Source organism: Elgaria multicarinata, chromosome 1, assembly GCF_023053635.1.
Source record: "Elgaria multicarinata webbii isolate HBS135686 ecotype San Diego chromosome 1, rElgMul1.1.pri, whole genome shotgun sequence".
NCBI lineage: Eukaryota > Metazoa > Chordata > Lepidosauria > Squamata > Anguidae > Elgaria > Elgaria multicarinata.
This window is the reverse complement of record NC_086171.1, coordinates 75,845,193-75,859,914: the sequence shown is the minus strand read 5'-3', so window position 1 is coordinate 75,859,914 and position 14,722 is coordinate 75,845,193. Positions and strand designations below refer to the sequence as shown.

The 14,722-nt window shown below is 41.6% G+C and overlaps 1 protein-coding gene across 1 annotated transcript in view; it reads left to right on the top strand.

Moving 5' to 3' along the window:
- ABCA13 (ATP binding cassette subfamily A member 13) overlaps window positions 1–14,722 on the top strand; it is a 331,836-nt gene that overhangs the window by 93,841 nt on the left and 223,273 nt on the right. Inside the window, exons 25-26 of the mRNA XM_063124168.1 lie at window positions 5,385–5,562; window positions 8,594–8,733. Coding sequence (XP_062980238.1) covers window positions 5,385–5,562; window positions 8,594–8,733 — 318 coding nt within the window. The remainder of the gene's footprint in view (window positions 1–5,384; window positions 5,563–8,593; window positions 8,734–14,722) is intronic.

Sequence of the window (14,722 nt, the reverse complement as noted above, 5' to 3'; positions counted from 1 at the left end):
ACATTGTGCCATTTCTAATACTTGATCTCATTTCATGGAAAACATTCCCATACAAAGCCATGAATACCAAGCTACTTAATCAGCAGATTCAAGTGGTGCAGTTCTTGTTGGACTGAACCTCTTCAGGTCTGTAGGTGGCAGGTCCTCTATGTCTGTATGTATTTAGGAGAGCTCCCAAAGCCTCAAAATTAATTTGAATGTTCCCCCATATTAAAAACTCCCTGCCTGTAGAAAGCTAGCATGCCGGGGGAGGCCTTGGCCCTAGGCACCACCAGAATCCTCGATTACGAGAGTTGACAATGTTATTTGAAAGTAATACAAAAAGTGGCTCACAGTAAGTGTTTCCTTTAGATTTTATTTTATTTTTGACAAGCAGGGAACGGCTTTTAAAGAACGGTTAATCAAAGTTGGATATTACAGACCGTTGATTAATTTTGTCATCAGCTCGGAGTAAGGCAGATACGTCCAAATTTAACTTCATAAGAACAGCTGAATGGAGTCCAGCCCATCGTTCATCTGGCTCAGTATCTCGGCTCCACCAGAAGCCGTTTTTGGATGTTTCAGAGGAAGCGTATATAAAATCACTTAGCATAAATATTCTTGTCCTGCTTATTTTGTATTAAGCGATTTTGTCGCCCCCCCTTTCTTTTCCCCTTTGAAATTTATGCTTGTTTCCGTCATCTACATTCCCCTATGAAACCCGGGGGGACGGACAGACGGACAAGTTATTGATTTAGCAGTTCCATGCCTATCTTTTGTGAATAGATTACCCATGTGATCTGCTCATAGGCCTTTCGGTCTCCATTACTGACCTTTTTTTGGTCCTTTATGTACTGGTAGTAAGTTATTAGCCTTAATCGGCTCCTAATTTCCCCCTCCTTACTCTTATTGTCAGATTGCAAAAGGAGAAAAAATGGAGTTAGGGCTCAGTCCTTTTCACCAGCTCAACAGTTCAGAGCAGCCTTCCCCAGCTTGATGCATTCCAGATGCTTTGTATTACAACCCCCATCATCCCTGACAATTGGCTGCAGTGGTTGGGACTGATGGGAGTTGTAGTCTAAAACATACGGAGGGCACTTAATTGGGGAAGTGTTGTTCAGAGTAGACATTTATTTATTTATTTATTTATTACATTTTTATACCGCCCAATAGCCGAAGCTCTCTGGGTGGTATAAAACATGTATGAATCTGTCAGTTTCAGGTTCTCTTAGGCCTTAGCTAGACCCAAGGTTTATCCCGGGATCGTCCCTGCCTGCTCCCGGGATATCCTGTGTGTCATTTACATGAACAGGGATGACCCCGGGACGATCCCGGGATAAACCTTAGGTCTAGCTAAGGCCTTAGTTTCTCGTTTTCTCAATCTCACATTTGGGTTTCCTGAACTTCAAGAATTTGGTTTTTTAAAAGTTTGCATGAGAAAGTGTATATATTTTTAAAATACATTTCTCCTAATACATACATTTTTGTGTGCAATTTTGCTTAATCTACACATTTTTTGAAGCTCTGTTCCAAATGGAATGCATTTTTAAGATTATTTTCACTAATATACACATTTTGTGTGCATTTTTGATGGGAGAAGTACATTGCAATAATCAGAGAAGTGTGAGCTTTGAAGGATAACTCAGTTACAGTTCATATATTGGTTTTAATGTCAGCAATTAGGTACATTCACATTAAACTGTGAAAAATGCCCCCGCCCCCCAAATCCCTAGTTCAGAAGAATAGTTGTGTCGAGAACGCTCTTCTTCCGCTCCACCCTGCTTTGGAAGGCAGACTCAGGGTCAAACGGAAGATGACATTAAGGATGGGGTTGGCCTTTCTGTGCTTGGCTTTTGTTTACTAGCAGATAGCAGTGACAGATGGTGGGGAATCTAGCTGAGTGCTGTGGCACGCAGGGAGAGGGGATTTAGCCATTTGCCCCTGACACAGACCTGATCCAGATTTGGTCCCCTCTCTGTGGCTTCTATTTAGCAAACAAAAACCAAGCATGTAAACCAAAGCCAATCACGTGCTTAATGTCATGTTCACTTGTGCCTTCAACTTGGCACAGGAACATGAGAAGCTGCCTTATACTGAATCAGACCATAGGTCCATCCAGCCCAGTAATGTCGACACAGACTGGCAGCGGCTCTCCAGGGTTTCAGGCAAGAATATTTCCAGCCCTTTCTGGAGATGCCAGGAATTGAACCCGGGACCGTCTGCATGCAAAGCAGGTGCTCTGTCACACTGAGCCATGGCCTCTCCATAACTTGAGCTCCCAGCAGCCTCTATAACTGAAGCAGGAAAGGCTGCTGTTGAGGCTGGTCAGCAGTTTGCTTGTGCCCCCTTCTCCACCTGTATCCCTGAAACTGCCTGTTTGGCTTCTCTGCTGTGTCTTGCCCTGTCTTTTTGGTTAGCACCTTTCCTGAACGGTATCTTTGCCATGAATCCTGTTCAGTTTTGCTTTTCTGCTCCCTGATTGTCTGTTACGGGAAGAGGTCATTGCTCAGTGGAAGAATGCATTCTTTGCATGCCATAGGTCCCAGGATCAAACTCTGAGGTTTCCAGCTTAAAAAATAAATATCCAATACCAGGTGATTGGAAAGACACCTCTCTAATGGAAGATCCGGAAGAACCACTGCTAGTCAGAGAATGCAGTACCATGCCACCTCGACAATAGTTGCGCATTGGTGGCTGCGTCATGTAAACAATGCAGCACCACTGTGCTTAAATTGGCCATATAGACACCCCCCGGGTATAAGGCAACATTTTGTGCTTCTTCAATGTGTTTGATCATAATCCTCCTTAGACTTAATTCCTTTGTCCTGATCCAGCTATGGCAAGGATTGGGAACCTCCTGTTCATGGGCCATTTTGGCCATCCAGGCCAAGTCTTAGCATCTTAAGGAGATTTGGAGGTCAAAGTCGGGGCCCAGATCTACACCAAACAGGATATAGCACTACGAAAGTGGTATGAAAGCGGTATATAAGAGGCAGGAGCCACACTACTGCTTTATAGCGGTATTGAAGTGCACTGACAACTGTTGGGGCCCATTGACACAGACCATATGCCGCTTTCATAGCACTTTCATAGTGCTATACCCTGTTTGGTATAGCACTATGACTGCTTTATAGAGGTATTGAAAAGCACTGACAACTGTTGGGGCCCATTGTCACAGACCATATACCACTTTCATACCGCTTTCATAGTGCTATATCCTGCTTGGTGTGGCTCCTGCCTTTTATATACCGCTTTCATACTGCTTTCATAGTGCAGTATCCTGCTTAGTGTAGATTAGGCCTCTGTTGGCTCATCAAAACCACAATTTACTCCAGTTTTGGGATAAACTGATGATCTTTCCTCCTTCCTAGTTTAAACAGGCAGGTAAAATTAACAAGCTGCTGGTCAGGTTTTCCTCTTGACTTTTCTGGAACTGATGCTTTGAACCTTCATTTACGTTGAAAATAGGGTCTGAGGAGGGTACAAATTCAAAGGATTAAGTCTGGAAAACAGTGGTCATGGCAGAGGTGTGTGCGCGCGTGTATGTGTGATTTTGTGTTACATACATGTTTTGAGTGTCAGGCCTATCTTTCAGAATGGCAGACTTCTCCTGTACTTTCCTGAACTGGAATAAAGCCTTCCTTTCCATGTTACAAACAGCAGAATGCTGGAGTGCCTGGCAGCATGGTGGAGCCAGCATGAGCCTGCTTTTCCCCCATGTGTAACCCATAAGCCCCTCTGAACCAGCCCCAAGCTATGTTTTTGATATTTTTCAAAACAGAAGACTTTTTGCCCTTTGAATAGTTTGTTCACTTGTATGGTTATCTGTGTTTGCCTGTCTATAAGCATCTAGTAAATTCATATTCCTAAATGGCATAAATAGCCGTTGGGCATGTAAATACATATTCTTTTTCTGAAACACTTTCTGTTTTCCTTCTGTGTCCTTGCTGCTGGGATTTAGTGGTAGCAGGGAGCAAATTTTCAATTTAGTAGATGGCCATGTATAATCTCCCCCGCCCTGATATAAGAAATTAAATTGATGTGCAACTATACATCCCCTGGGACACGTCTGATGATTCAGACAATTGGCTTCCTCTGCTTTAGCTACCTCTGTAAGGACTCTGTGTCACTTTTTTAGTACTGCCCTGACATTTGGCTAGGTTTGAGTTTTGGATTAAAATGGATGGATTCGAGAGAGCTGAAGCATGTCTTGAATTCTTGACATAGCTGCTTGGAATTCAGCTTTGCTTTATCCAAACAAGAGAGTGGGATTTAGCTCTCTGACGGGTGATTTCTGAATCTGCTTTGTAGCAAGGCTACCTGCAGTCGTTCCCCACGCTTCCTAACTCACGGCAAATACTTGATCAATATACTATTATAAGGTTGCAGTGCAATCATCCAACAAGTTCTTCTGGGCATAATCCCATAGCTTGAAATGTGGTGGTGGGCTGATCAAAGGGTACTTCCAGTAAGGCGTAAGTAGATCAAAAATAACAAAGCCCAAACAAATGTAGTCTTTCATGTAAAATAAAGTTATTAAAATGATTGAATAAATTAAATGAAATTACAATTATCTATCTATCTATCTATCTATCTATCTATCTATCTATCTATCTATCTATCTATCCACACACACACACACACATGAAAGCTGGTTATCTTTGGTGGGCAGATTTTAATGGGTGGTGCTGTGTGTTAAGATCCTTACCTTTTATGCCTTTTGGAGTTCCTTGGGTCCTCCGTAGCTGCTCCATTTTACAATAAGTAGTAACTTTTTAAAACTAATTGTGCTGTCTTACATTTGGGTGTTTAGATAATATGCAAATCTATTTCAGTGTGAATGATTAATCAATTAATCTTTTAAAAGGAAGATGATTAATCACGCCTCCCCCCCATCTGTTGACAGCCCTGAAATAAATGAGCATCGCAGGGACGATCCCAGTGGATTGGGGTGTTGGTTTGGATCTTTGTGGTTCAGGAACAAGTTTTCCAATCCCACTTTGCAGCTTTTCTCCAGCATGCTCAGCTTGTCTAAAAAACTATGACATTATCTTTTCAGTCTGATTGACTAGATATTGTCATTCTTTTTTGGTGCCCAGCCATCAAAACGTAACTTTTCAGAAAGGTTAAAGCCATGCATTATACAAACTGCCATTCATGCACTGCATGAAGCCATTGAGGTTGTAATACCTTCCTCACCACAATAGTTGTCATGAGAACTGAAAAGAGCACCATGTTTCGGGTTTTGTAGGCAAGTCTCAACATCGTCATGTTATTGACCTCTTTGGATAGAGGAACAAAGAAGACATTTGAGCTGTCACTGTAGCCGTGACAACTTTCAACTGGGTGACAATTCAAGACAACAGCAGGGTTTGTTCTGATTTTCCATTTTATGACTATTCCAGATCTTCCAAAGTGGGCAACCTAGAAGTCTCGCTGCTAATTCCCTGCAGTCCATCATTACGGCTGTGTGTAAAGGAGAATCTTCATTCTTCAGCAGCACGGATATGTTCATTGACATGCCTAGAATCACAGAGGTTTTGGAGGAGGACATGGCGAAATTCAGCATTCCTGAAGACTCAAGTAAGAACGGGAGAAATGACGTATCATGGAACTGCTAGCATTAATGCAAGTTTATAGTGAATGATAAAAGTTTTCCTTCTAAGTGGGAGGCAGGATATTGTCTCTTGCATCCCTGATTGCCTGAGCAATTGGATGGCCTAGTGGCAGCTGTACAGGCTCACTTTTTTCTTTTGGCAGGGGAGAAAAGAACACTGGAAGCAGACCAGTTTTTAAAGTATCTGTTTGTTTAGAAATATACAAGCTGAACACCCAGATAAGATGAGTCTTTAAAGCAGCACCAGACCATAATCTAAACAGTCTAAGCGCAGGCTTTAGTAGCGCTCTCCCTTCATTGCCACAATGATGCTTCTTGCCAGAAAGATGAGGGATTTAGACTTTTATATTCTTTGGTGGTTTTCTGGCTTTTGTGCAGTGTCCCATTTCAAAAGGTTGAAATTCCTCACCCAAGACTTAATTAATGGCAGTAAGAGCTTTAAGCTACAATATGCTGCTATTTTTTAATATAGGCCTAATCTACACCAAGCAGGATATTGCACTATGAAAGTGGTATGAAAGTTGTATTTAAAAGGCAGGAGCCACACCACTGCTTTATAGTGGTATTGAAGTGCACTGACAACTGTTGGGGCCCATTGGGCTCCATGACATGTACTTCCCCCCCGCTTTGCCTCCGTGTTTTTTGTTTTGTTTACCTCCAATGCATAAGCATGTCAAGCTTTTGGTCCCTTTCACCTGAATACGGTGCTCTTTCACTTGTTTGCTCTTCCACTCCACCCCACCCCTTCTGTTTCTCCCTTCAGTTCATTGGTTGCTCCTTTTCCCCCTCCTCACTTTAACAAGACATATACAAGCAGGTCCTGTCAGATGAGTACTTCAACCAGACTGCCCTTCTGCCTGGCAAAAAATGCAACGACCCTTTAGTCTGGCTCTTTGGGGGCAACGAGGGAGTACAATCCTGTCTCTGCAGAGATATGGGCATTGTACAATTTTAAAAAACACCTACGAGCCTGGGATGCAAGGTTTGGGTTTTATATTGAGGCTTGGAGCCAGCTGCTGGGAAAGATCGATTTTCCCTGCCAGGACCTGATGCAAACCATTCAAGCCAACAGCAAGACCCCTGTCAAAGCACACACTCCCAATAAAGGAAAATGCACTTAGGGAAAATAATCCAGACTTTAGGCGTTCTAGGAAAAGATGGAAAATGCTGGGGAAGAGGCAGGGTGTCAGCAGAACAGGCATGGCATCATGTGAGTACCATGCTGCAAATCTGCACACCAGGCATGGCAAGAGTGCTCTAAATCGCTGGTGTGATGGAGCTCATTGACACATACCATGTACCGCTTTCATACCACTTTCATGGTGCAATATCCTGCTTGGTGTAGATTAGGCCATAGTTTTGGTCCTGCCTTCTTTGCCCTTGGTCCTGCCCACCACTGGAATGTGGCCCCTAAGAGCTTCTCCAAAACTGAAATTGGCCTTTGAGCTGAAAAAGATTCAACCAGCAGTGCCCTAGCACATTTAAGCTAAATTCCACCTTGTAATTCATGCTTTGGAAGTGCTTATTGCCTGAACACCGGGAAGTATATTGCCTGCATCTGTATAGATGGGTGTCCTGAGAAAACATGGTATATGTTCTCTACCACAGAGGCTATTTGGGTCCTAAATAGCCGAGATCAGTCAATAAGCACCCCTAGGCTGTGCACGTGTTCCTTGAGTGCAGTCCACTACAGGGGTATCTATACAACGATGCCATGGAAGGGTATCAGCTCAGGAGCCTGCAGCGTCACTGCTGCGAGGCTAAACCGATTAAGCTAGGTGGGGCAGGAGGGAGCACAGCTTATCCGACTGGAAAAGCCCACCCCCTGCCCTGCATTCCGGTGATTTCCCATCAACAACGACAGACTCTGCCTCTCCCTCCAGTAGGAGATTGGAGCTTTTTCACAATGCCCACTGGATAACCCAGAGCAAAGGTAAAAGTTGCCATAAATCTGCACTTTGAAAATGTGCCATTTCAGGGGAGAAATTCCGATGCGGCTGCAAGTTGGCGACTGTATCATTGAAATAATGCAGCACCCCTACACAGCCACTCTGGGGTTAATAGAGCATATGGACACCCTCTACGCGAGCACTTTCACCTAGCAAACTAAATAGAAGCCTTATTTTATTTATTCTAGTTATTTGTATCCAGCTTTTCAAAGAAACCTTTTCACATCAGCTTGAGCTTTGGGAGAGATCATTTTGGAAATCCAAACTGGATACCTGCAACAATGTATAAATGAGAATGTAAGCTGATATTGAAGATATTGATTGTGGTAAATGATAAAACCCAAAAATGTAATTACACTAAACCTAGAAGATAAATACAAAAAAGGAAAGCAATTCACATTCATGTTATGCATATAAACAGGGTATTACGCTTGATTTTAAAGTAATTTCCCACAATGTTGGTGGAATTATAATTATAATTTTGCTTCTTTCTGAAGCCTGTTAAATGCTGCTAATTCAGAAAACCTCTTTCGAGTTGGCAGATTTAGAATATTAGTATAGCTTTTTTGCATACTGATGCAAAGATCTGTTCCAATCTTCTGTAGATTTTTTTGATGGTGAATTTGGGAGAGATCCCTAATGACTGAAATCACTATCAATCAAAACTATCTTTGCTTTTCATAACCCCATCCCATAATGATTCTGGCTCATGTATATAAAGCACTTTCGTTGTGCAGAGTGATAATCATTATCTCATTTGTTTTCCCAACAACCCAGTAATGTGGATCGTTTTCACTTGATAGATTGGAGACTGTGGATGACAGCTATCACTATCAGAATATGTTATACAGTGCAGGCAAATTGTCCTCCTTTTCGTTAATTTTCCTAATTTCTGGAATTTCCCTTGACTCTTAGAAGCCTCACAAGCAGTCGCTAACTTATCAATTTGGACCCTCAATTTACCAAGCAAAGATGCGTGATTGCTAAGTAATCCACTTTTGTTATCTACTTGTTGTCTTTTTTAATGTGGGTTTCTTTGTTCCTACAGCACCATTTTGCTTGCAGCTTTATCAAGAAATTTTATTATCACCCAATGGAGCTCTGATTTGGACTTTCCTCAAGCCATTGTTGCACGGGAAGATACTGTATACCCCCAACACTGAGAAAATTAACTTGGTAATTCAAAAGGTAAGTAAAAGAATGTGAGATGAATGGTTCCTTTTGGCTTTGTTTTGAGATTTTATTCAAATGTATGTGTTGCGGAAGGGACTTCCTGTTTTATACTTGCTTTGCACAGTACATTGATGGCTCTCTATACATAAATAAATACTAACACGTTTGCATGTATTTGCTCCATTCGGAGCAACACTTGGTTTATTTGTCCTTTAAAAATACATTTAATTTGTATCTATTGGTTTGCACTATAGATGGGGCAGAAATGAGTGCAGTTCACATTTTAATGCACATTTACCTAATTTTGCATTTTCGAATCAATGCGCAAACCATTCTCTTCTGCACCCGAGAGCACCATCTTAGCTTTTGGGTTGAATGGCAGGAGATAACGTGGTGCCTGAGGCAAGTACCCCACACTCTTCCTAATGGTTTGAAGGGGTGATCTTGTTTTGTTAGCTTCATACTCCCCCCCCCCCTTGGTGCAGTAGTTCTTCCCAGAACAGGAGATTTACAGTAAGAACATCCATATTTTTATTTATGTACATAGATTTACGTCCCATCTTTCCTCCCTGGTGCAAATCAAGGAGTTATGCATAAGGTTCTCAAGTGGTATCTCAAGAAGCCACTGACCAGACCCAGTCTTGCTTACCTTCACCATGTTTGCTATATTGTGTGTCCTCAGACTTAGGCCTGGGACTAGCTCAGTAAGTTACTGCAGTTGAACCACCAAACTGCTAATTTTGGGTCCTTTATAATAACAAACAGTCCTTTTTTAATTTTGGTTGGAATGCATGCTTAAAGGCTGAGAACTGAAAGAGACCATCAGGCCAGGATGTTCTCTGGAGTGTTCTCTGGGCAGGGGGGAAACCCCTTCATCTTTGGCATTTGGTGATGTAAAGGAGCATTGTGAGTGATGGAGATTTGGAGAGTTTTCAGGGCAACATTGTCCTTTTGTTCTCTGATCCTGTGTCCATTTGCCTACTTAATGTTTGGAAGTGCTGCCTAGTTCTATGAAATTAAAAACTTTGGGTCAAAATTTTGTGAGTTTTTGTAACATCCTTTGCTTTGTTTTAAATAATAACAGCAGTCTGTGATCTTTTTCAACTAATTTATGGGGGAATCTGATGCTTTAAAGCAGTCTTCCCCACCCTTTTGCTCTCCAAATGTGCAACTTCGGCTATTGGGCGGTATAAAAATGTAATAAATAAATAAATAAAATAAATAAACTCTTATGGCTGGGAATTATGGGAGTTGCAGTCCAACGCATCTGGAGAGCACCAGGTTGGGGAAGGTGGCTTTAAAGGGAATACAAAGACCTTAGCTGTGATGACAAGCTATTTCTCTCTGCAACTGCCATAATTGGGTTGAATTAATTTGAAAAGTCTGTAATGATAAAAGGATATGGCTATTGATTCGTACAGCTATAAACTCTTGAAGCTGTAACGTTTGTGATAGATTATTTTTCTTAACGCCTTTGTGTACAAAATCACGTTCTCTTTCGGAATGATCCTCGGAATAATGTGCTGCAGTCATTTTTCAAATGATTGTGTCAATTTGCATGCTCAGACTGTTATCTTAAGAGGAGACATGATAAGCTAGACACATCTTTTTTGTTTTGTTTAAATTAACTCTATGACAGTATATACATTTGTTATGTTTGTACGAGAAAAAATTGCATCTCCACTGTCAGACCGTAATGTTAAAAGTACGACAGAAACAAAGTTGTGAGAAGTTCAAGAATGACGATTTCCTGCCCATATCTATCTTACAGTCCTATGCAGTCTTTACACTATAAATTACAGCATACTGATATAGCCATGGTCCCACTGCCTCTCCTCTCCTCGCTCCTGGCAAGAAGAAAGCCACAACTACCCCACTCTACCCTTGAAGAAGTACTTCACTTTTCCTTGCCAATTAGAGAGAGAGAGAGAGAGAGAGAGAGAGAGAGAGATGTGTGGCTGCATATTCTGTTTTCTTTTCTTCTGGCAAAAGTGGCTCTTTCCTAGAGTTGGAAGGAGTCAGAGAGAACATGGTATAAACCTTTAACTTACTGGGCCTGTTCAGACAACACGCTAAGCCATGGTTAAGCTGCTAACCCTTTTGCAGCAAATGGTTAGTGAGCATGTTTAAACTGTAGTTATGTAGCCACCATGATTAGGAATGGTTCACATGAAATGCTAAGCCATCATGTTTAGCTCAAAATGCTTAACCACCGTGGCTTAGTGTGTCTTCTGAACAGGGTCACTAACTAACTATCCCAGATAGAAAAACAACCCACAATTCCCAGCTTGTCCCTGCCAGCTATGCATTGGACTGCACCTTAACTAACTAGTTTGAATGGCTGTCTTGGGAGCTGGTGCCTGTGACCCATGGGACTATAAGTTATTTGTGTGGCACTTCTGCTTCCCTCAAGTAAGTCCCTGTGAATGTAAACACACAGTGACTCTTCTTCTGGAAATCTGGCCTCACTCTTTGAGAATGCTTTGCTCAGTGGTGGCCAGTGAAGTGCAGTTTTGGGCAGCAATCTGCCACAACCCCAGAGCGGCGACTGAAGTGGGGGAGGTCCCATGGCTTTGTAGATTGTTGTTGCAAAACAGAGGCCGTCGGTAGCTGGGTTAATATTGTCCGGATGCATGGGCAGTATCCAATTTGACACTAGCTCTAACGTCAATTGCATTGCGCTAGTGTGAGCGAAGTCTAACGAAAGGCCAATAGCGTTTGCCTGTGCGTTGTGTTTCCCCAGAAAACCCATTGTGCCAGCTAATATATTTATTCATTACATATTTATACTGCCCAACAGTGAAGGCTCTCTGGGGAGTTTACAATTAAAACCCTCATATTGGTGTTGTGTTAGAGGTCGCTTACGGTAGCGCAATGTAATTGACATTAGCAGTAGTGTCATATAGAATGCTGCTGATTGGTGAGCAGTGGCCTGTTACATCCCCCCGCCTTTCCTCTCTGGCTGTCCCTAGGTGTGCCTAAAATAAACGTGTGCCAACAAATGTTGCTTTTGTTATTATTTTGCCACACTGCTTTTTCCTTTACCACAGTGACAAATCTCATGAAGAGTGTCCTCTGACAAAGGAATTGGCTGTAAATGTTTGATTTGGCGTCAGGCGAGAACCGGTACATTGTGGAAAACTGCTGTTAATCAGGCATCACATCCTTTGTCAATATTTTGTATAGAAATTTGTAAATGTTTGCTCTGTTCTTGGCAAGAGAGGCAATGGCAAGTTAATTATGAAAACTAAATGTGAGCAGCTCTTAAAACTTCCTTGCTTTTGGCAGGTTTTTGAAAAAGTGTAGATGAAGGTGGATCCATTTCCTGGGAAGTGGAGCTGGGCAGGAGAAGAAGTGTGAATACTCAGTAATAAGGAAAGGCATTTTGTATAGCAAGGCAGTGCCAGGTTTGGGTAAAACCGAAATAGACTTGAATCAGAGGGGATCTGTTGACGACGAGGAATGGCTAGATGGGAATGTATGCACGTCTCCCTACGTTCTGTCACACTCTCGAGTGACCAAGGCCTATTTATTTTTTTATTTATTTATTTAATGTATATACCGCCCCATAGCTGAAGCTCTCTGGGCGGTTTACAAAAGTTTAAAAAGTATACAAAATTTAAAACCATCAAAAAATATAAAAACAACAGTATACAGTATCCATTTTAAACAACAACAGTTTTCTATGCAACTGTTAAAGATACAGGAGCCCTGTCCTCCTTTTGATATGGTCACCCTACATAATGACAGGGATTTTGCTGACCGGCATTAATGCTTAGTAACATGTGAAGGCATTTGTTATTGATCCTCAAACATTGATTAAGATCTGGGCAGGGCTGATTTAGGCCAGACTGGATATGTGAACTTGAAATGTTTGGATCCTATTTGCCTTGATTGCCATTTTTTTTTGATAGAAAGACAGGGTACAAATCAAATAAATAAACAGGCAGTTTATATATGTACATATGTATACAATGAATCTTTCACCTGGCAATTCTACATGTCAAGGGAACTGTGGCCAGATTACAACAAAATAGGAATGAAAAGTTCCAATATACAAACCTTGCTATAATATCATAAAACTGGCCTAATCTACTCCAAGCAGGATATTGCACTATGAAAGCGGTTATGAAAGCAGTATATAAAAGGCAGGAGCCACACTACTGCTGTATCGCGGTATTGAAGTGCACTGACAACTGTTGTGGCCCATTGACACATACCATATACCGCTTTCATATCGCTTTCATACCGCTATCTCCTGCTTGGTGTGGCTCCTGCTTTTTATGTACTGCTTTCTTAGTGCTATATCCTGCTTGGTGTAGATTAGGCCCAAGCAACAGAAGCCAGAATTATGTTATGCAGAAAGAAGCACGCTTCTCTGTGCAATGTGCATGCATGTGCAACATGTCCTCATGCAGAAAGTACATGGAAATTCTGTGTGCCCCGTAGTAGTCCTAGTAATATCAAGGCTCTCTGTCCACACAAAGGATGCCTTTCATAATGTAGGGTGACCATATGAAAAGGAGGACAGGGCTCCTGTATCTTTAACAGTTGTATTCAAAACGAAATTTCTGCAGGTGTCATTTGTATGCACGCAGCACTTAGTGAAATTCCCTCTTCCTTACCACATTTAAAGCTGCAGGTGCCCTGCCCTCTTTTAAAATGGTCACACTAGTATAGCTCTGGCAGCTTTAACTGTGGTGATGAAGAGGGAATTTCACCAGGTTCCCCATATATACAAATGACACCTGCTGAAATTCCCTTTTCTATGCAACTGTTAAAGATACAGGAGCCCTGTCCTCCTTTTCATATGGTCACCCTATATCATAATGACAGGGATTTTGCTGACTGGCATTAATGCTTAGTAACATGTGAAGGTATTTGTTATTCATCCCCAAACATAGTGTTTAATTAAGACCTGGGCAGGGCTGATTTAGGCCAGGCTGGATATGTGAACTTGAAGTGTGTGGATCTGATTTGCCTTGAGTGCCATTTTTTTGGTAGAAAGGCAGGGTACAAATCAAATAAATAAACAGGCAGTTTATGTATGTCCATATGTATACAATGAATCTTTCACCTGGCAATTCTACCTATCAAGGGAACTCTGGGCAGATTACAACAAAGTAGGAATGAAAAGTTCCAATACATAAACCTTGCTGTAATATCTTAAACCTGGAATCTCCAACGTAGTGCCCAGAGACACCTCTTTGGGGTCAACCAGGCTCGCTGCCCCTCCTGATTTTTATTTCATTTCTACTTTTCATGTTTCTTAAAATTATAAATATACAAACATAAAAAAACCTTTGCATACCTTACAAAAAACAAACGCAAAAGAAAATATATAGATGCTCAAGTAATTCTAAACAGCTATTAATCATAAGTCTTCCTAATTTTCATAACATTCATAATAGCTGCATAATAATTTAGGGTGACCATATGAAAAGGAGGACAGGCTCCCATATCTTTAACAGTTGCATAGAGAAGGGAATTTCAGAAGGTGTCATTTGTATATAGAGAGAACCTGGTGAAATTCTCTCTTCATCACAACAGTTAAAGCTGCAGGAGCTATACTAGCATGACCAGATTTAAAAGAGGGCAGGGCACCTGCAGCTTTAAATGTTGTGATGAAGAGGTAATTTCATCAGGTTCCCCATATATACAAATGACACCTGCTGAAATTTCCTTTTCAACACAACTGTTAAAGATACAGGAGCCCTGTCCTCCTTTTCATATGGTCACGCTAAATAATTGATTTTTAAAAAACATTTTTTTAAAAAAACTGGGAGCCTGGCAGGCTCCAGAGTGAAGTGCTGCTCCATCACCATCTTTATTTGGGTTCAAAAGAGTGGTTTTGTGTTTTGGAGCTCAGACCCTACCTCTGCCCTGTACTTGGTTTCTTGGGCAAGTTACTCTTCTTTTAGTTTCACCAGTTTGCCTTCTGGGAAATGAGTACTGTATGACCAGCTAGGCCCACCATTGTTGCTATTTTATGAATGGGCAACCA